The sequence below is a fragment of the Pholcus phalangioides genome, unplaced genomic scaffold (assembly GCF_987345545.1).
Source record: "Pholcus phalangioides strain wild (caught in Gottingen) unplaced genomic scaffold, Ppha-v1.0 ptg000007l_1, whole genome shotgun sequence".
Classification (NCBI taxonomy): domain Eukaryota; kingdom Metazoa; phylum Arthropoda; class Arachnida; order Araneae; family Pholcidae; genus Pholcus; species Pholcus phalangioides.
This window is the reverse complement of record NW_028301600.1, coordinates 63,384,284-63,407,523: the sequence shown is the minus strand read 5'-3', so window position 1 is coordinate 63,407,523 and position 23,240 is coordinate 63,384,284. Positions and strand designations below refer to the sequence as shown.

The 23,240-nt window shown below is 35.5% G+C and overlaps 1 protein-coding gene across 1 annotated transcript in view; it reads left to right on the top strand.

Annotated features, from left to right (window-relative positions):
* The first annotated feature begins 5,902 nt into the window (after positions 1 to 5,902).
* The window catches only part of LOC149085614 (uncharacterized protein C12orf56-like), a 42,566-nt gene continuing 25,228 nt past the window's right edge, over positions 5,903 to 23,240 (top strand). The window contains exon 1 of the mRNA XM_089233756.1: positions 5,903 to 6,270. Within this exon, the coding sequence (XP_089089882.1) occupies positions 6,031 to 6,270 (240 nt within the window). The 5' untranslated portion in view covers positions 5,903 to 6,030. The remainder of the gene's footprint in view (positions 6,271 to 23,240) is intronic.

The window sequence follows — 23,240 nt, the reverse complement described above, 5'->3', positions numbered from 1 at the left end:
CAAACGTCCGCGAAATGCCGGGTATTTTTGGAAGGATTCGACAATCAACGCATGCATCACCGTTGTGAAGCGTGCATAACTGTGGATGTTAAGAACTTCAAGCACTTGTTGTGAAACTTAACGTGTATACAAATTGTCCTCGTGTAAAGTACCGCTAAATAGTTTTTCCACCCATTATTGGCTTGTCATTTCTGCATTTTCGTTTATCCTCCAGCTGATCAGGTTGGAGTTTGCGGTCTTGTTTGTTTTGTTATTGTGTTTTCTACCTCCCCTAAAAGTTTTTACGTTGAGTTTTGAATCACTCTGTATATAATGAAACCAATTAGATGTCTTAAATTATGCACCTAAATATAGCATTTTGAATAAGTGACCATATTTAAAAATATTTGAATTCAATATTTTGATCAGATTTTTTAATATGGGGTTAACAAGTCGATGTCGATGATTTCAGTTTATAGTTGGTTTTCCTTGGTTCCAAACTTCTAAGCGCGATTGCGATCCGATCTGCCCGTTAAAAAGTCTCGCCACAGAGTGCAACAGGCCTATAAACTGTATAAATATTCAATCATTACACTTCACTTCTGAAATATAGATGGCAGCACTGAAAAATCAGACACAACACTATTCAGTCGGCCCCCCGTATTCGCGGGGGTTACGTTCCGGAGGTGATCGCGAATACGGAAATCCGCGAAATACCGAAACCATGTTTTTTTTTGTATATCTCGTTTATTGAACATCAGGACAAGAGCAGGGTGACGCAGGGGTAGAAGGATATGTAGAGATGTTTTCTGAAAGAAAATTGTGATTTCTGTTTGAAATTTCATCATATCATCAAGTACGTTGATAAGGCTTCCTCTACTAATTTTTCTACACGTGAAGAACGTACCATAGAAGGATCTATGTCATGAAAATAATCTATTGCTGATTTGAACTTGCGAAGCCCTTCCGCTATGTTACACATGGTGAACTGGTCTTTCTACTTCTTTATCCTGGTCTTCTTCATCAGGTACAGCTTCAGTTTCAGGAGCAGTCATTCAGCTGCATTAATTCCTCTTCGGTAAATGCCTCTGAATTGTTATTAATTAGGTGTTCGACGACTTCTCTACATCCACATCATTGAATCCTTTTCCCCACATGTGTTTCGCTAACGTCTTTCATAATTTCTTTGGAAATTTTCTAGCTGCCTCCTGGTTGGCAGAGGCTTGATCGTCAGTGATTTTTTACATTACCTAATCCAAATCGTTTCTTAAACCTATGAAACCAACACTTTACTTGCATAAAGTTCTAATGAAATGGACGTTTCACCAGCTCTTTCCTTTATAGAAGAGTAAAATTTTTTCGCCTTTTCCTTTATAATACTGTATTACAATCAATTAGAATACCTTTTCTGTGGCAGTCTTGACCCACAAAAAACATTTTCTGTACGAGAAACACATGGATCCCGTAGGCAATGCAAAGTTTTCGCTGCCATAGGTGCAGCTACAGGCTCGGCTGATTGAATTTCAGATTCCCTTTTCTTGATATATCTCACCGTAGATTCATTGATTCCATAAGGACAACATGAAGTGCGGCCGCAAATCGGATAAAAAGACCATCGTGTGTGGAAAAGTTCCTGACTGAAGCGGGAAACATGTCTAATCAAATAATGGAGCGTCTTGAATCTCTCATATTTTATTCCAGGAAATTTTATTTATTCCCCCCCCCCCCCCCGATATAGTCTATTTTTTCTTCAATTCCCTTTCACCATCTGTGAATCTATCAAAAAAAATTCTCTTAAACCTCAAAATTTTTTTGAAAAAAAAGAAAAAATAACCATATTTAATATATATATATATTCTAAAATTTATCTTCTCTCTAAAAATTTTTTTTCCGAACTCTTCAAATAATCGATTAATTCCATATCTTAAATTTTCCCTCTTCTTACTAACAGTATCGATTACAGGCGAGCCAATGTTGGAACAGTACGCATCAGCCAATTTTTCGCCTTTTTGAGTTTTGTTCACCGCTGAAAACATTAATAACAATCGTACTAACAATAGATGGTTGCGTTGGCGTTTTACCTACAAAAATTCATGATCATTGACCGTTTTTATCCAGATTTTGACATAAAAATTTTTTCCCCTTACACTCACATACATTCACACTGACACATACGTACATTACTCTTGTCTTTCTCTTCATACGTTGTCTCCAAGAGGCAGCAATTTGTGAGCCCGCTGTTGGCCCGGGAAGATAATTTAAATTCTAGTCTAGTGCCCACATTCACGCTTCCGGCACCAACTCATGCGGTAGTAAATTGCCCATGGCGATAGACCAGAGTTGCGCTCGATTTTAAAGAAAGAAAAGTTTTTTCGTATTCAGCCCCTCTCCTTTATAAGTACCATTTTAGACGAGTTTCTAGGAAAACAAGATGTATGATGTAAGTATGATAGAAAATAGTTTTAAACAACTAAAGAACAAAAAACTACAAGATTCAAGTAAGAAATTCCATGTTTTCACAAAATACGTTTAGCATATTAAATTACTTTGAGCGGGCAGCCTCAATTTTCTAATCTACTGCATTCCTATGTTTACATCTAGCGAATAGGAGTGTGAAATAAATAAAAATATTTTTATATCATCAATTAAGATTATATGGTTATGAAACATATATATATATATATATATATATATATATTCCATTAGAAGTCGATTAATCGATTAAAAATTTTAAATAACCAGTTAAAATTTTTTATCGATTCCGAGCCACACACGCACGCACGCACGCACACACACACACACACACACCAGGGGTTGTATCATTCTGCAAGGCAGTGTCAGAAGATTAACTTTATGTACATTATTAAATAGGGGTTCAAAGGAACTATTCAAGATAAAATTCTCACCCGTGTGGGTAGTGGCAGCGCGTTGGGGCAGTACGACCTGTGCAATTGCACCGGGCGCCAAATAATAGGAGGCGCAGAAACAAGTTGGAAAAGTTAGATATACATTACTAGAAAATAATGTCTATAAGGTATTTTAAAAAAGTGACCGAGATGGAAAAAAAATTGAAAGTTTGAGATTACTATATACAGTTTATTTTTTAGGAAAATAATCTATGAGCAGTGCAATATACATACAGTCAGGGTAGGAACTAGAGAAAGGCGGACAGAGTGGCAATTTTAGGTGGGGGGGGGGGAACAAAGAACACCACCATAAAATTATTGTAGAATTTTATAGTTGTGGGAGTGGCAAAAATCTTAGTTAAGGCCCTGCATACAGTGATACAGTATTATATATATACTTATATCATCTCGATTTTGTGGTCACAATAAAAATACACACACATTCCAACTCTTTTATTTTCGTTTACCACTCCAGGAGATATTGGATAGCTTTCTTTTTCTTTTGTTGCTCTGTGAAAAATAAAAAAAGAGTGGATGAAACCCCCCATGGCCCCTACAAGGGGTGGGCTGACAAGGCTCCAGTCCTGGGGCCCTGAGACGATTTTCATCATTTTTTGTTTTTTCGCGCTGTAAATTCATCATAAAGGGGGCAGGTGAAAATCTGGGCGGAGGAGGCCGCTTAAAATCCCAGTCTGGGGGCCCTGCTCCAGGATGGCTTAAGGCTTTTAATGCTCCAGGCCATGCTTAAAAGAGAGAGAGAGGGAGAAGTATTTATATATATAGAATCTTCCTTTACCTATATGTGTAAAAGATCTTCAATTTTCCGGTAGATCTTATGTCTTCAATTTATTATGCCATTTTTCGTTTTTATTTACTAAGCTTTTCCATTATTTGTCTTTTTGGCATGGGGCAACATCAAAGATGTGTGTGGGTCATGGGCCCCTACAAGGATGGGACTGACAAGGCTGTAGCACGGGATGATTCTCATTTTTTTTCCACGCATTAAATCCCCTATAAAGGGCCTGTCGAAAGGGCCTGCCTATACAGGGCCTGCCTAATACAGCGGTTATTAAATTGTTGGTCGTGACGCTCTGGGAGGGGCGAAACACACTGATGATTAGGGCAGTGGTTCTCAAACTTTTTCCACCAGTGGTTCCCTTGCCATGACAACCGCGGCTCCCAAGAATAGTCTAAAAAATTACACTTCAAAGCACTTAGGCAATCATAAATGTCAACAGCTCATTGCGATGTCCTTGACAAAGTTTGACGACTTCCCTAGGAGCCGCGGCTCACATTTTGAGAAACATTTGTCTAATCCCATAGAAAAGACAGACAATAAATAGCCCAAAAAATTAAAGTGTTCTTTGTTGGAGTGCTTTGCACTAATATAGTGTCCACGTTTCTGGTAATATTTTGGGCTTTCAAATTACAATAGGGCAATAAGTCGGTTCAGAAAAATAGCATAAAGTTAGAGACTTTTTATGGCACTTGGTTTCCAAGAAGAGGAGTCCGTCAGACGATTCCAATAACTGATCGAAGTACAACTAATACAAATACAAGGCCACAACAGGCAAAATGCCCAACGAGGTGGTTGCGAAAAGATGCACATAACAAATATGGATGTCATATTTCTAGTCAACAGACAGTCAACGTTCATCCATGACTCTCCAGAGCAGCCTAACAAAGAATCACTTCAAAGCAACGAACAGGCGCATGAATATCACAAGCTTACCGCAACACCCCGACGAGAAGCCACGATGTGCACTTTGAGAACCACTCGTATACAAAAACCCGCAGTCAAAACATTTCTTAGCCGAAACAGCACCACGCTAGAAATATGCCTATCTCTAGTATTGTGTTGGCCGAAAAGAGGATATTCGTCGGAAGATGAGCAAGGAATCCAAACTTGCTGCAGTATTCGTTGAAAAGGAAAGTCGACTGAAAAAATGTTGATAAAGAGCGAAGAGATCCTTTACAAACAAGAGACGGAACCTATAATTTTCAGAAACCAGCTTCTGAGCTTCTGCAGAGACTTGAACCTGAAGGACTAGATGCATCACTTATGCGGTTTGGAACCTTCTTGAAGGATGGATGTAACTAAAAAAGATATAGTGTCCGGCGTATCTGTAAAGATCGGAGGCAATTTTTGGAAGTGCAGGAAAAAAAGGAAGTATACTAAGAGATGAATTGAGTATTGAATATATATAATATATAGCAAAGAGTTGAATAGAGCATTTCAAAAGTATTGTATTTACTTGCGCTCTCATTTACCCAATCGTGCTTTTCCCTCAAAATAATTTTGATATGTAAAAATTTGCGAAAGTGAAAACACCGTCTTAACAAATCTGTTATAAAAAATGCCGCCACTGTAAACATGCTGCCCTAGGCGGCTGCCTGGTCGCCCCTCATGCCTGACACCGGCCCTGCTCTCGCGGCAGACCTGGCACAGCCGTTGGAAAGCCCTGAACTAGGTTTTGAACATGAAATAGAAAATATTCATTTTAAATGTAATTTTTGTTATAGTGAACAAAAACCGCAATTAACTTCTTTGTTTATTTCACATTATATGCTATACTTTTTATATATATATATCCTCCATATTTTTTATTTATATTTTTTTAAAAGGTTTTTTTAGATTTTCTTCAAATGTTTCAATTAAACCGAAACAAGATTTCCAAAGTTTACAAGTTTCATAAAATTTAAGACATCCACATAACCATAGTTAAGAAAACATATATGATGAATAGAAAATTGTCAAAAAAAATGAATTCTGTGTACGCGGTATTTAAGCTTTTTTTAACATTTCATGTGAAACAGTGTTTTCGCTAATGTAAACAACATCACGTGAGAAACTTCTTTGCTGACATGGCCGTGAGTGATCCCCAAATCCAGTGGAGAGAAAAACTCTGTCGCACGTGACCTACATGAAAGTCCAATGGCAACGCAGCTCTATACCTTTACACGCACGAGCTCAACGTATGAGAGATTCGCACCTGAAATTTCATCAAGAAAAACAAGAAACACAGACAAACTTGAGATAGAATAACGTGGTACATGCTCCCGCTGCTCTTTAGACAGCGGTCGGCCGATTCCTTGTTCATAATAGGCAGGATGAGCTGCTTCTTCAATTCATGACTCGATTGCTATGTCGGAAACCACGTGGCCGCAAAAACATGGGCGTCTCGAGAGTTTTCTCCAGAAAAATCTTACGGCGGATATCAGTAAAGTTACTTGGTATGAACCATGCATTTTGGATGGAGGACCAGTCAAGAAACCTGCTTATTGTTACGTCGTCTTGACAGATGAATACATATTTCTCATCGACAACCCTCCTCGTTTAGTGAAGGCTATGGTGCCATTATGTGATGTCATTGATATACGTGTGGTGAGTGAGACATTTTCATTTTCAGTATACTGTATACATACAAAACGTGATGAAGAAAATTTTATTTTTACATTTGGACTTTTTAAAAATGTAGAGAAAAATTAGATAAACTTCAATTTAGCATTCTTTTTGTTGTTAGAAAAAATAGAATAGTATAAATCTACATACAGTCCGTATACCAAAAAATGGATGTATCTATTATAACTTTTCAGGAATACTGTAGAGAAAACTTCTTAGAAACTAAAAATTTGAGACAATGAAATAACACAAACAAAAAAATAAAAAATTGTTCGTTTTCGTATAAATCTTGTCTCAAAACTATAAAGTTCTTTTAGAAAATGAATATTGAAATTTAGATGAAACTAGATGAAATATGTTTTTAATAAGTATGTATTTATGAGCAAAATTAGAAAGAGACTGAATTATTAATGAAGAGATAAAAAAAAAGATTAATAAAAAGAGTTGAGAAACTCAACAAAATAAAGAGAATAACTCATAAAAATCCGATTTGATCGGTGATCCTTAACATATATGCTGTGTCACTCCTTAGGAACGCATGAAGACATGGAAAAAAATTCTCAAATATATAAAATGTTTATCTCATAGATAACATGCAATATACTGCAATATGCTCAATACATGCAAAGTTATTCAAAAGAAATGGTACCCAATTTCTTGGTGTAAGCGCAGTAATCGAAGCAAAAATATTCCGCGTAAGCTCCACTCCTTTTCCTAAAATAGAATTCAACTCTTGAATGAATAACTTTGCATATCTGCAAAGCATTTTTTAAACTCAAATAGCTGATATTACGCATATAAATTTATAATTTTACACATATACAGTCGGCGCTCGTTTTTACGAACCCGTACGGACTTGATAACTAGTTCGTAGAATCAAAAGTTCGTAAATGAAAGAGGCGATGAAAAAAAAACAAGATTTTGCTGATCTTTGATAAGCGTCTCAATTTTGAAATCCCGTACGTTTTGTCAATTTCTGTCTTTGGACAGGATTACACTATAAACGTTTTCTAAAAGTTCTTTTATAAAATTTTAAAGATTCAACCAGTAAGATTATCGGTTGCATTTGCTTGAATGTAACCTATGAGATTTATTGGTTGGATTTTTCAAGTTTTATAAAAGGAATTTTATCAAACGTTTATAGAGTAGTCCCGGCCTTAGTAAAAGAGTTTGCACATTAATTTCTAAAATTTGTATTTTTTTAAATTTTCATCTGATGTCAAGTATAATCTTTTCCGTTTTGTTGAAGTTGCGAAGAAGAAAATAGACGAACAACTTTTTGTTAAAGAAGTACTTGATCGACTCTTGACTCAGAAACTGCCTTATCAATAAGCATGATAATGTATCATGCCATTTGTCAAACTACCAGTTTATTCGATCATAATGTACAAAAAGTGAATTACGTTGTGTCAACGCATCATCATTTCATGGTCAATTCAGTCAACAATTGAATAATAATTTTGATGTTTGTGATGACAAATTGGTGAACTCTCTACCTCGCCCTCTTTCTCTCTATTTTCTCTAAAGACACGTAGCATCTGAATTAAATTTTTACTTTTGGTTAAAACGAACTCGGAGGTGGCTGGAAGATTAAAATAACAGTAAAAGAAAAATTGGAATAAAAACGAGTTCGTAAAATAAAGAGAATCAATAAAAATGAAAGTTCGTAAAATAGAGCGGATTAGCTCTAAGGCATGCTGTTCCGGACAGAGGATCAGTTCGTAAAAAAAGAGGATGTTCGCAGGGCCGTAACTAGGCTGGGGCAACCGGGGCATTGCCCCTGGACCCCGAGGCGAATGGAGACCCCACAAAAGTTTACATTTGTTTTGCCTAATAATAAGCCTTTCAAGAGAGGCCCCCCAAGGAAAAATCTGCCCCGGACCCCGAGAAGACACACTACGGTACTGGATGTACGTAAATTGGAGGTTCGTAAAATCGAGTGACGACTGTATTTTTTTTTTGAGGAAATTGATAGAAAAAAAGGAAGTATAGCATACCTTTACACATTTATATACTTTAATGCAGTATATATATATATTTTTTTTTTTTTTTTTTTTGTAATATTTTAAGTTTCGCTTTTAATCTTTCAAAGAATAATCAACATTTCAACATTAAAAAAAAATACGGATTACGGTTTTCTTGTATCCTAAAAATTAAATATTTGTTAGAAAATGCTTTGCTTGATAAATACTAAAAACTAATCCTTAAATAGTTGAAATGATATTTTATTGGTTGATGCTTGAATATCATACGATAATGTTCATGGCAAATTTCTTAAGAAGGCCGTATTTTCTGAAAGAAAAATTAGCGTAGGTGCCACATCAGTGCAAGCGCTACAAACCTTCGAAATTGTGTTTTCAAAAAATGTAAGCATCGCGGAGGATAGGTGAAAAAACCCTGTATTTATCAGTTATTTGAAAATCGAAACTACTGTAGAATCTCGAATTAGTCAGATATGCACGGGCGGGGTGTGATTGGAAAAATTTGATTTGTCATTGGCTAGACTCATCATAAATTTCGTTTATGAAAGGAAAAAAATTGTTAAAATACCAGCGTTATTTACGAATATCGTATAAGTAAAAGAAGTTAACTAGTATACAGGGTGTCTTGTAAGTGCCAGCACGGCCTTTATCTAATCAACCGTCCGTCGTAGAGGTATGATTCCAATTTAAAAAATGCTCAATAGGCGTTCAAAAATTACCCTGTACCAGTTTTGAGAGTGAATATACAGTGTATAACAAAATAAAAAAATTTAATTTTTATGCAGTCCCCCTGTGCTCTAACTTCCAATTAGAAAGTTGTTTCCCAAAGTTGTTGAGCAATTTTTAAATTGGAATCATACCTCTACGACGGACGGTTGATGAGATAAAGGCCGTGCTAGCACTTACAGGACCCCGTGTATATAACCCTTTCCAGACCCGAGTATTCATTTTTTGGAATTTTCAAAATGTTTTTGTATTTTTGATATTCATAAAATATATTAAAAACTTAATTTTTTCAAATTTTAAATTAAAAAAATTTTTTTTTTGTGAAGAAGTGGTTTATTTCCTTCAAATGTTTTCAGCCAAGATGACGCAGAATATATTCATCTTCACATACAATCCTTTCGAGAACTTTATTGATCAATTTTATGTAATAAATCGCGCTTTTCCCGGATGTACTTTTTTTTCTGGAAGCCATCTCAAAAACCCTCTGAAAGTTTAACGTTGAGTGCTGCCTTCTGATGAAAGCCCCAAAGTTCATATTATCCTTATTTCTTACTTAAAACTTACACAATCCTATAAAAGTCAAGACAACTCCCTGTGGTCAAAAAAAAAAAAAAAAAATCTACAGCGAGAAAAACCAACCCACGCAATTGTATCACCAGGGTCTGAAAGAGATACAGAATGACGTATCAATCCATTTATCGGAATGTTCCTGTGTCGCATCTAACACCGTATGTTTGGAAAATTTTCAGCGAAGCTGTTCGATTTTTTGGAAAGGCGTAAACTCATAATCTTTTACATTTTGGATTTACGTTTGCAGAGTCTTTTGATAATATTGTCCCCCCTCTTTTTTTTAATCTTTGATAGTCTGTTCGGAGCTATAGATGCCATACTTTCAAGCTAAAAACCTTTTCTCAAGATTGGAATCTTTTCATTTCATCGAAAGTTTCCTCTCTTTGTCTTTAAAATCTAAAATTTCACTTTGACATCTTTGAAAAATCTACGTGCAATCATGATTTGTTATGAGTTTGAATTTTAACACTGCATATACTCGATACTGAGCGAATTTTGACGTGACCAGACACGCAACAAAAGATTCGTAAACACAGATGACTGTATCGCACTTAGTTTCTTACTGGGAGGATACATACTGTTTTTGTTGTATTCGTCTCCGAAAAACTTAGACCTAACCCGTTAACCGGCATAGCAGAAATCACTAAACCCCCCTTTAAAATGCCTTATCATTTTTTATGTAGACTTTTTTTCCGATTTCAGAGATGCAAAGTAAGAAAGGATAGGAAAATGTGTCGAGAATTGCATTGAGAAATCAGCTTTATGAAATATCTGGACTTGTAGTTGCTAAAATGAAAGGCTTTCTAGAAGTCGAGATATCTTGTCAATGCTGGTGAGAGTGAAAAAAAACCTTCTAGTGTTGATGAATAATTTAAACACTGAAATAATAGAGAATGTTATGGAGGCCACGTGAAAACTTCCACTTAAACAGATATTCGACTCATCAGAATTAAACTTATCACGAATTGACAAGATAATTCCTTGGGCCTGTCTCACAGAGCAAAGCTTTCAATAAAGTGTTTTACTCTAAAGTGTTACTTTCTATAAAGTGTTACTTTAAAATAATACTGATTTTTTAACCCCCGTAGTATCTCTCAAATAAATTCTTGGGTATTGACATTTCGAAGTAAAGAGGCTGTATTAGTATGCTGCGATTACCAGATGACAGCACAAGTGTGTGTGGGACAACTAGTTTTTTAAATATGTTAATTAATAAAATTCAATTAGATGTTCCACCCCTGTAAAAGGTTTTTACTGCATCACGCTTCTGTGTGATGCAGTAAAACACTGCTTTACAAAATGTTCCCTGAAAAATGTATAAAACAAATTATGACTTTCTTTGTGGTAAAATGAATAAATATATTCATCATTATATGTATTATTTAATATATTTGAATTGGTATTTTTATTTTATGGTGAAAGCCAAGTATATTGAGAATACTTTGAAGTTGTGTACAAAATAATTTTTTGGGAAATTTTTTTTTGTTTTAAATTAGAACTAAAATGACCTACTCAAAAATTTACATGGTAATTACTTCATTTTTTTCATAATGTGCTAGTGAAGGAGATAATTGGATGTTGACAGTCAGAGCAGATGCGCATTTGCAGTGGGGGGGGGGGGCAAAGCGGGAAATACGTCAGAAGTTCAGAGGGGTGGCAAATTTTTGTAATTAGTGGTCAAGAACGCTGAATTGAAACAGGAGAAGTGAGGCAAAGTTTGAATTCTTCCCACTGACTTACCACACCCATTGTGATACCAACGGGCCTTTGAAAATTAACCTTAACCTTTCCTTCAAAAGTTCGAAGTTGGCTCTTCGAAAAAAAGGAACCATTCTTTTATTGTTCGGGTTTACCCGCGAAGAAGCTACAAGAAAAGTAAATAACCCTATGATCACTAGAAGAATAGTTGTCTCCAACCGAAACAAGTTCAACAAGATCCTCAGAACTAGTGAGAATCTAATCAAAACTAGAAGTGCACCTGTAGCTTCTGATACCTGCCGATATAAAAAATTTTCAAGCATCAACTTGAGAAAATCTCTCTCGCATTGATCCCTAGCTTATAGGTTCTCCCAATCAATACCCGGGTAGTTAAAATCCCCTAATATTACTACCTACTTATGTTTACACATGTACGAAATTTCTTCATGAAGCTTGGAAATATAGTTTGGATTCTGATTCGTTGGGTTATAGCAAACTCCTACAATAAGCTTATGGCGCTTTTTGCTTTCAAGCTCAATTCAATTTTGTGACGTGTCAATTTTGTAACGGTCAGTTACGCGCCAAACATCCAACGAAAGTAAATTTTTGTCCCAGCAGGGGGTTGCAGTTTTTTGGAAACGAACTAAGATATATTAAATCCCGTTAAGTTCGGCCTTCTTTCACGATTAGCGCTTTTTCTTTCCAGGTAGTGTAATGTTTTAACCTCGTTATTATGTGTTAACTTCGCCTGCTATATTGGCAAATTTATCACGAGATTCGCAAAGTGTTCGCGAAATGAGATTTATTTGAAAAATTGTTTAACCAACTCAACACATTTTTCTCGAAATGTGATAATTTGCTCTCCTTCACTGTTAAGTGAAATTCTTTAAGGGCAGAGTTGTTAGACTTCATCATGAAAATTTCTGTAATCTCTCGATATCATTCAACAAGCTTATTGTGTTAACCCAGTTAAATGTGTTGCAGAATAGCAATGAAATGTCTTGCTGGTGCAACATGTAAATCTTCCAAAACTTTTAAATTGGAACTGGAAAAAAATTCTCATCTTAAAATTCTTAGCTAAACTTTATTCTTTTAAACGAGACAAATCAAATGAACACAGACGGGAAACTTGATCAAAGCAAAATCAATTTTATTTTTGGGTAATAACAACCGCGTAAAAGTTTGAAAAGTGCACTCACAAACACAAGGAAAAGAAAATAGTTTACTTTCTCGATTCCTCTAGGGTTAATAGAATTATTAACACCTTCAAAAACTGCAAGTTATACGTTTGGTGTACGTTGAGTGAATTTGGTCGGACTATGATGTGAATTTGGTCGGACTATGATGTGAATTAATCAATTTTCAATTATTTCCCGACGGTGATAAAGCATGGACCGTGTTCGGTTTGAAAGAAAGAAAAGAAAGAGTCTCAATTTTTAAGGCGTTATATCTCCGTGATTTTTGGTCAAATCAAGAAACGGAAAGCACTTTCTCATATTAGTTTTTCACAAGGAATCACGTGTGTAATTATTGGGTGGTCGATAGTATTCCCTCTGTATGTTTAGCTGCACCTTTACATTTTGTTTTCGATTCAGCGCTAATGCAGGAAAACCCGGTTTATCAAAGTTAAACAAATAGGAAAATGTAGTATATTCACTGTATATATACGATTACATAACACAGAAAAATGTCAGAGCAATTATCTGTGTGAAGAACATGTTGATACAAGCAGTAGTTTTTAGTGTAAAACGTCTAGCAAAAGTACTAAAAAAATGAAAATTTTACATATAAAATTGGCAATAAAAATTTTTCTTATCTTTCTATAAAAATGAAATCTTTCTAATTCAATTTTATACCATATCCAAAACCAAAACCACATTCGTCTTATCTAGAGCTGGCCTTATTAATTTATTAATCGGGTCAGTTAATCGATCAATTGTTAATCGCAGTTAAAAATTTTAGATGAGTTAATCGACTGATCAATCCGCGATCAAAATTCGATTAAAATTTTCATTAAAAGTTAAGTTATAAACTTGATTTATTTGACTAAACCTATTAAATGTCTAATAAATTATGTTCCTATACAAAACATTTCAGATAAGTGACCGTATTTAAAGATATTTGAATCCATATTTTGATTAAATTTTTCGACATGAAGAAGCACAAGTCGATTCAACGAAAACTAGGGATGATTTCTAAAATTACTGATAAAAAAAAGACAAGATCCAAGTTAAGAAATTCCAGGATATGACAAGCACGTTCAGCATATCGTCCCCCTTATACCAGAGGCATGAATGTGCATATTTTAACTTTTGGGTTTATCAGCTGGTTGGATCACTTATTTTGCTATCTAAGTTTCTCCAGAAACGCAAATGTGCATCCCCTATTGAAACACATTTTACAAATTGTTTTAGGAGAACAACATCCATCACGCGCACGCGAGTAACATGGGTAGAGTAAACATTCAAATGCCGTTTTCCAAGTTCTAGAAATTTGCACATTCATGTTTCTAGTAAAGGAGGAAGGTATTAAATAGTTTCAAGCCGGCGCGGCTATTTATTTCTTTATGTATTTCTGTATTTGTTTACATCCATTCAATACACAGATGCGTGAAAAATTAATAGAATATATTTTTATAGCATCATTTGGTATTATACAGGCGTTAAAAAATCACCCTGTACCAGTTTTGAGAGTTAAAATACAGTGTGTAACAAAATAAAAAAAATCTAAATTTTTATGCGGTCCCCTGTGTTCTAACTTCTAATTAGAAAGTTGCTGCGCTGTCTCTCCTGATGCCAACGAAAAAAATTTTATTTTTTGGAATTCGAATATCTCTGTGAATATTGCTTTTGGAAACATGTATTTTTTTTTGGCATCAGGAGAGACAGGGAAACAACTTTCTAATTGGAAGTTGGATCCCATAAAAATTTAGATTTTTTTTATTTTGTTACACACTGTATTTTCACTCTCAAAACTGGTACAGGTTAATTTTTGAACGCCTGTTGAGCATTTTTTAAATTGGAATCATACCTCTACGACGGACAGTTGATTTGATAAAGGCCGCCAAAAAAAAAACTCACTTACAAGGACACCCTGTATAGTTACAATCACTACGTTTGCTATGGATGAATAGCATTTAAAAATATTCGATTAAAATTCGATTAATCACTCGATTAATTGATCAAAATTTTTTTATTAACCAGTTAAATTTTTTTTATCGATTCCCAGCCCTAGTTTTATCCAAAATGAATTTGAAAAAAAGTACCCTGAGGGCAGGCGGTCGTCTTAACACTTTCGGAAGGTAGATAGAGCAAAATAACGATGTTATTAATCATCCTCAAAAGAACAAAAACTGGTGGGGAATTTAGAAATATATTAAAGGTGATTTTGAGCAAAATACAAAAAAATATAGTTGTAGTGGTATCGAAATATCTTCAAAAAATATCTTTATAGCAAGATTTATTGTAGTAGAGTATATCGTTGTATCGCGAGAGGAGTTTAAAATTCGACTATAGGCAATTCCAAACAAGATTTGAAAAAATATCGTTGTATTGAGTATCGTTGTAGCGTGGTTTCACTGTAAACATATATATTGGAAGAAAACATTCGTTAATGTTTTCGTTGTTCAGAGATGTTTTGTTTTTTCTTCGAAATATTCTTCATGCGTATATTTAGTAGTTTCTGCGGGTGCCAAGATCCCGCCTGTGTTGTTGGTTCAACGAACTGCGAAATGAGAAAGAAGCACGTGGGGCAGACTCCTCTATTGAAAACAGCAATACTCATCATCATCATGACAGACCAAGTAACCTTGTGACCTCCTTTTTCTCACCGGTGTTTTATTTTACTATTCCTTCTATTTCGCGTGATCATTACCCGACGTCGGACGTGATCTGTACGCTGATTGCTTTAGTAACGATTGGGTGAGATGCGCTTTGGCGCTGTGGGACTTCCTAGCAATTTTAACCACGATTAGGTGTAGGACTTCAGTGAAATCCCTTTCTCTCGTGGACAGTAATACTGTACCAGTGACACGATGGGAGGAGATTTTTAACGAGGCGGTCTTTTTTGGCGAATGAATGCTTAACAAACGTAGCCGCTTTTAAGCTTATTATACGGCACATATACCACATGTACAACATTTCCTTTTTACTACTGATTTAGATAGCTTTTTTAGACGTAAAGATGAGAAACGAATGTTGTTTCAATTTTTGGTGCATTATTATTTTCAGAAATTCATTATTAGCTAATGATATTATCACCTGGAACTATTTTTGAATAGACATGCATTAAATTACATAAAAATGGTTTGTTAAATGATTCATCTGTCTCTCTTTTTAAAAAATTAGACTTCACAAGTTCAATGTTAAAAATTTTTACTCGGAAAGTAATAGAATTTGTAAAGCCTTTTTTTTACGTAATACGTCTTGTAAATCAGCTATCTCTTACCAAGCAGGTTGCATGTTCAAAACGTTGGTGTAATGAAAATACTTTAAACGCTCATATCTTGAAAATTAGAGAGTATTTATGAAACATATAGGCATTATTAGTGTCTACGGATAGATCTACGTAGTTGAAACAAATCCTATGATACTTTACTGGTACTATTACGTCTTCACTTTGAGGTACCAGGCTCCTGGTGCACTTTCTTAACCAGACCATTTTACGTTATATCTTAGGAATATGTACAGGATGAAGATAGATCTCGTTGACAGAAATGACCCATTTAAAGCAAGATTTTTTAAGTTACTTTGTTTTAGTTATATTTACTTTGGTTAATCACTAGACGAAATAGGTCGTATTACATTGTAACGAGATTCAATAGGCGTAGACACGGGCCATGCAAAGTTGTTGAGTAGTATAGCTGGCCATGCAGAGCTGATGATGGTGTTGAGGAATCAGAGCCGGGTATGCTCAGAGTGTGGATCATTTTTGTGTAAGACTTCACGAGGGCACTCATAGGATGATTCGATGATTCATATGATGAGTTGTAAGCAAGACCATACTGTCATAAATCAGTCGCAGAATTGACCACAACTCTTTTGCGGAGACGGTAAATGAAACCATCGGCAACGTAACAAAAATCGGGTGTATAGCGTACCGATAGAGTGGTGGCTGCTATTTGCAGCAAAAAGTGGGTTCACTTCTACTTACGGCTAAAGTCCTCAAACGCTGTATCAGCCCGAACAGCTTATCTGTGAGGCATACGCATCCATTGCAATAGAGACATTGCAGGAAAGTGGCTTCAAACTCCACTCTTCACTTTTATCATTGCTAAGCAAGAAGACCATTTCGAACCCATCGTTTTACGATTTGACACATGTTTGCGAAAGACAATATCACCTACTGTTTGAAAGACATTACAGAGAGGCTGTGGCTTCATCTATTAGCCAAAGTTGTAAGTAATTTCACAAACCTCGTAATTGAAATTTCAGGCCTATCCATTAAACAGACTACTTGTGTTCCATCTTTCTATCTACCACTATTTCCAAGTTATACATTTTCAAAGCTATTGAGTCCTTTCTGAAACACCCTTTACACTAAATAGAATAGAAAAAAAGTGCGCTCTCGTGTTCTAGTGCTAAAATATAAATGGATCATGAGAGCGCCCATTTTTTCATAAAAATATAACACGAGAGCAGCACATACTTACTACTACGTACTACTTACACTACATTAATTGTATAGAGTTTTTCCTGCTTATAGTACTTGCAATAGTATCGACGAAAAATTTTAAAAACTCATAAAATTTATCGTCGATATATTAACAACAATAAATATGTATTTCCAAACTAGGAAATGTGTTGAAGTTGAGCTATTCTTCAAGAATAAAAGAGAGATTAATTTTTTTGTAATAAAAAGAAAGAAACCTCCATTATACAGCCACGGGAGTCTAACTCGAGTATAGTTTTTGTACGAAGGCGTGGTCGGAAATGAGAACTAAATCACGGAAACAAGTATGGAAAAAAATAAAATAAAACGCAAGGGAATATTCCCCAAGGGATTCAACAAATGGAGCATAAAATCGCGTGCAGCAATAGTACTTTCAAAAAAATAATCAAATAGCAGTGACTGATGAGAGTTTAGTATTATTTTTACCTGGATTTTGAAATTCTACTGTGCATGAATATAGAGTAAAACCCTCTCTTAACGGACACCCCTCAGATGGGGTCACCACTCTTTCACGGCCAAATGATAATTTTCTCGTGTATAATAAAACTATGCTTTCAAATCCCCGATTAACGGTGACCCCTCTTTTACGGACCAGTTTTTTTTTTGTCCCACCGGTGTCCGCAGAAGAGAGGTTTCACTGTAGTTGAATTGCGGAAATTTACATTAAATTCACAGTGGAAAAATTTTACTTGACCGTAACACACAAGAATGTCAAAATCCGTTCGCTTTGTTCCTGAAATCTATGAAGATAATAAGATTACATAAGTCTTATTATCTTTGCTATTCTCTCAACACTGCCATTATACGTGTCTTGTTTGAACCAATGTTTGAACTGCCAGACAAGTGCTTCTTAACTTCTCCTCCCTCCATGAGCCACATTTATTGCTCGCACCTTCCCATTATGCAGCAACCCCCTCCCCATTCAGGAGCGAGACCCATTCTAATTGTTGGATTGTGTTTTTTGAGTAAATTTAGCCAAAAATTTTAATAAATAAGGTCATTCCCTAGAATGGAGTTAGTGAGTTTCCTTCTTGTGTGCGTTCGTGGGCTCTATGCAGAGCCGTCTCAACATCAGGGATCCCTGGGAAAAAATTATGTTCTGGGGGGGCCCCTCGTAGTTGGCTGGAAGTAACAGCTTACATATTTACATAATTACTCTGGAGTCATAGTACTGCACCAGATCTCATCATGGACATGAGGCCACTGGGCCTTTCCCGAATAGATCTATGCACTATGACACACACATACACACTCGCGCGCGGTTCTGCGTCCAAGGACAATTCTGCATATATCTCTTAGATAGCTTACGTAATATTACATGGGTACATTGGTTCTGTTGAATTTTGAAAGCAGACGCGTTTTTCACACCATATTTCACTTGAAAATTTTATTTTTTCACATTTTTATTGTTTTTCACACCTCTCTGCGGCCCCCTTAACTCCCGGTCATGGCTCCAAATACAAATATGAGGTCACAACAGGTGAAATGCCCAACGAGGTGACTGAGAAAAAGATGCCCATAACAAATATGGATGACATATATTTCTAAAGTACAGCAACTCAATCAAAAGTGCAATTATATAAACTAAAAACAATATACATGATAAAATATAATACACTGCCCATAAAAAAATTATGGTTGTCTTATCTAAGAATGGATAGCTTCTTGATTTACCCCAACATATTTATCGTATGTCTTTTTAAACCCGTCAATTCTGTTAGAATTCACTACCCCCGGGTGTAAAAGACAAGCTATTAAGCTATTACATTTGTTCATAACCATACGAGAGAAAAATTCCGTGCGCCACCACAACCTTGAGTTGTCCTCTAACAATCGATACTGGTGTCTCCTTGTTGAAGCAGTCTATTGACAGCGCATTAATAAGTCATGGTCCATCCTATCCATCGCTTTGAAAATTTTAAAAACTTCGATCATATCCCCCGATACTTACGTTCTTCCAATGGAAACATGTAGAAGAAATCGTCTTTCTTCATAGCTCAATCGTTGTGTACCAACCAGAGCACTCGTAGCTCTTCTCTGCACCCCCTCAACCTAGTCTATGTCCCTCTGTAGGTAGTCTCCAAACCCTTACGGCATACTCCAGTCAAGGTCGAATTAAACCACGGGAAAGTGGAAGAATCATTTTAGGAAAACGTGAAGAGACCTTTTTAAAAATGAAACGGTATTCGGTTCGCTTTTTTGACCACCGCTGAATAGTGTTAAGAAAACCTAAACTAGCTCCCTTTCACTTAATTTTCACCCGTGGCCCCCCTTAAAATATCCCAGGACCGCAAGAAGGCCATACGGTCCGAGGCTTAGAACCACTGGGGTAGACAATCGCATCCCCAATCCTACTAGAATCCAGATCTGAACTATTAGAGGGACTTCTACTGGATGACTGGTTTTGTATTTGAACTAGCTGGCATGCTTAAAGTGTGCTTAAACCATGTCTACTGTTTCCATACTACTGTCATAGTATAGTCTCTCAGATCGACATCTCAACACCAGTGCATTAAACATATACATGGCTGTCCCAAATTGTTTGCACAGCGGATATCTGTGACAATTGACTTTACAAACATACTTTCAATTACAAAAAGTTTTCAAATGACGTGAAGTTACTTAAAATCTGAAAATTTATTTTAGGGATCGTACACATAAGAAAATGAAGGAATTAACTTTTTATAACAGTCCTCGTGTGCTCCAAAAACTCAATTAAAAATTTGTTGTCTTGTCTCTCCTGATGCCAACAAAAAAAATTCCCCGTTTCTAAGTGCAACATTCACTAAGATATTCGAATTCAAAAAAAACGGAGGAAAGTTGGGAAAAAACAGCCTTAATATATTGCAGGTAAAGCGGGTTTTCCGCATTTAACACTGTTTCTTCCCAACTTTCCTCCGTTTTTTTGAATTCGAATATCTTAGTGAATGTTGTACTCAGAAACGTGAATTTTTTTTGTTGGCATCAGGACAGACACGTTACAACTGCATGTTATTTGAAAACTTTTTGTAATTGAAAGTATGTTTGTAAAGTCAACGGTTACAGAGATATCTACTGTGCAAATAATTTGGGACAGCCTCTATGATATTCACTCATGTAACGGAAAGATCTCTACTATAAGCTCAATGACGAACATTATGGTTTCGGGCAACCATAGTAATTTAGGCGTTCATTTTTTGGGATATTTGAAAAAATATTTAATAAAAGAATATGTCCTTAATTTTTTTTCTTCTAAGATCTATGTATATATAGTACAATATCGTTTAAAACTGACTGTAATGTTTCGTTATAGAATGATAATTTCGCAACACTCGAATACACTATACAAATAACCGATGTACACTATAATCAACAATATTTCTCAAAGAAATGTACATGTCATCTTTCGTGCGTATGGTCAATTTATTGTGAGGAAAAAAAACAAGAAAATTTCTTTGGCTAATATTTTACAAAGTCGGAAATGGTGAATCAATATTACGGATTCTAAAAAAAATATCAAAGTATTTATAGGTTGCTATAAAGCGTTTCTAGGTATATTTCCTTTCTCGGTTTTCTGTTAATGTAGAATCAATACACAGGTAAATAAGTTTTTAATGATACGAAATGTTTTGGGAACTTGTACATTGTTAAATAATATATAAGTATACATATATATATTTTTGAATTAAAAAAAAAAACGGAACTATTCGGCAGATCACATAAGTCAATATCGATTTTTAAATGTAGAAGAACGTGTCTGTTTGGGCGTTCCAGATTTCGATATAGATGTAATGTGCTTAATAGTTATTTTCATTTATCATATTCTAAATTTTCTTCCTAAACCGCTATTGGAAAACAGAATTATATGCATAAAATGTATAAAGAATAAATTTTTTTCGGTAAATGTAGATTAATAAATAACAATAGGTTGATAAAAAACCAAAATAGAAATTCAGCTAGACGTATAGAAATATATCACGTCCTACTTTTAAAAAAAGCTACTCCCACACAGCTCCAAAAATATTGAACTATTTTCATAGCATTAAAAATGCAATTAATGTCACAAATTCCGCAAAAGACATTCTGTCAATTTTAAAAATAACTTAAATTATGCAGATATAACAGAGTGAGATTCATTTGCTGTTTGAAAAAAATTTGATTTTTATCAAAAAGAAATATATACAAGGTGATTGTAATTAAAGTTCACGTACACTGAGTAGTTTTCCCTACAAACTACCCATCTGAATACAGCCAAATTTTCATATCTTAATGAGACCATGGGAGAGAGATTTATGCAATAAAAAGAATATGTCAATTTTTGATCACAAGGTGAGTACATGGCACTTTTTTATTGAATTTTTTTTTTTTCAATAGTCCATATGGCGTATATGCCAAGTTTCGATGGAATATCTCCATCAGAACCGGCGCTTCATAGGTCTGAGTAGTGTCAGTATATCGAAACTACTCAGACCTATATATAGCGCCCGTTCTGGTGAACGTATTCCATTGAAACTTGGTATATACGCTATGTGGACCATGGAAAAAGCAAACTTCAATAAAATAAGTGCCACTCATTCACCTGGTAGTCAAAAATTGAACTTTTTTTAATTGAATAAACCTCTCTACCATAGTCTCATTAAGATATCCTGAAAATTTATTTGGTTGTATTCGTATGAGTACGGGAAGCGGGTAATACGGTTTTTTCGCATTTAGAGCTGTTTTTCCCGAATTTCCTCCGTTTTTCGAATTCGAATATCTCTGTGATTATTGCACTTAGAAACATGAAACTTTTTTGTTGGCATCATGAGAGACAGGGAAACAACTTTCTAATCGGAAGTTAGAGCACAGGGAGACCGTATAAAAATTTAGATTTTTTATTTTGTTACACACCGCATTTTCACTCTCAAAACTGGTACGGGTTAATTTTTGAACGCTTATCGAAGATTTTTAAAACTGGAATCATACCTGTACGACTTATGGTTGATGAGATAGAGGCCGTGTGCTAGCACTTACAGGACACCCCCATAATGACATGTCGTGACAGATTCATCATCGCCGAGCTGAAACCAATGAAGCTATAAAAATGAAATTTGTTCAGTATTATATTTTACAATATAGAGATTCTCACCAAGACGGGATTTCTGAGAATTCAACCCCCAAGGGGGTAATGAGGGGCTCAAAATGGGGAAATCATAGTCGAGCAATTTTCAGATTTCTAAATCCACTCGAGTGAGCCGTGGTAACAGCTAAGTTACTCGTGATGCGAGGATCCGGGTTCGAACCCCACAGTGGTGGTCGGCTGAAGTTGGTTTTCTGTGGTTCCCAACTTCAAGGCGCAAATGCGAGCCGATCTCCCCGTTAAAAAGTCTCGCCACAGAGAGCAACAGTCCTACAACGGTAAATCATTCAACCATAACACTTCACTCATAGTTAGTAAAACTGGGGGCAGATGACAGCACTACACATAACAAGCATTACACAGAAACAAACTATACGTCAGGTTGCACTACACGTACACGCACATTCCCGCATTTACCGATTCGTTGGGGGGTTCCGCGGGGGGGGGGGGGTGCATGTGTGGTGTAGCAGTAGTAGGTAGGGGCTCGGGGATCCATGATGTTCTTAAGTCAGCCACCTCGGTGGGCAATTTGCCTGTTGTGGCGTTGTATTTGTATTGTATTGTAATGTATATACGGCCATAAAAATAGTTTCCAAATGATTTTTAGAAACGCTATCGAAGGAGGTTAAGATTCTATTTTTTTCGAGGGGGGGGGGTTTGATTAGTTGTAATTTGTTTATGAAGTATTTTAGCTCCCCATTCTACCGGAATTCCTTGTAGTGATTGATATGATAGAGTTGCTTGTCCTATTGATGGAGTTGCTATATATGAAGCTTGAAAATTGTTTGCTTAAATGATTAGTAAGTATTTTGAGCTAATGCAGCCGTGAATATTAGTGACTGCACGAACAGTTGAAGTCCTTGTTGGTTACCTGGGAAATATCGACATGTGACCAACAAAAGCAATATTTTTTTTGGAGGGCTTCTATATATAATAAAAAAATGGTAGCACAAATGAAAAGCGCCCGTCAATATAAACATTCCATCTATAAACAGCACAATGAAACATTGTCTCCACACATTTTTGCCGAGTTTCTAGAAATGAAAGACGGTCATGTTTTCATTAGGATAAACAAATTGAAACAGGTAAAAAAAAATAAGGGTAAATAAAAGCTTTATAAAAATGAAACAAACGAAAAATTGTCCTAAATGTCGAGAAAATTATTTTTTGTATCAAATTATTTTCTTTATTCTGATTGATACGGGATA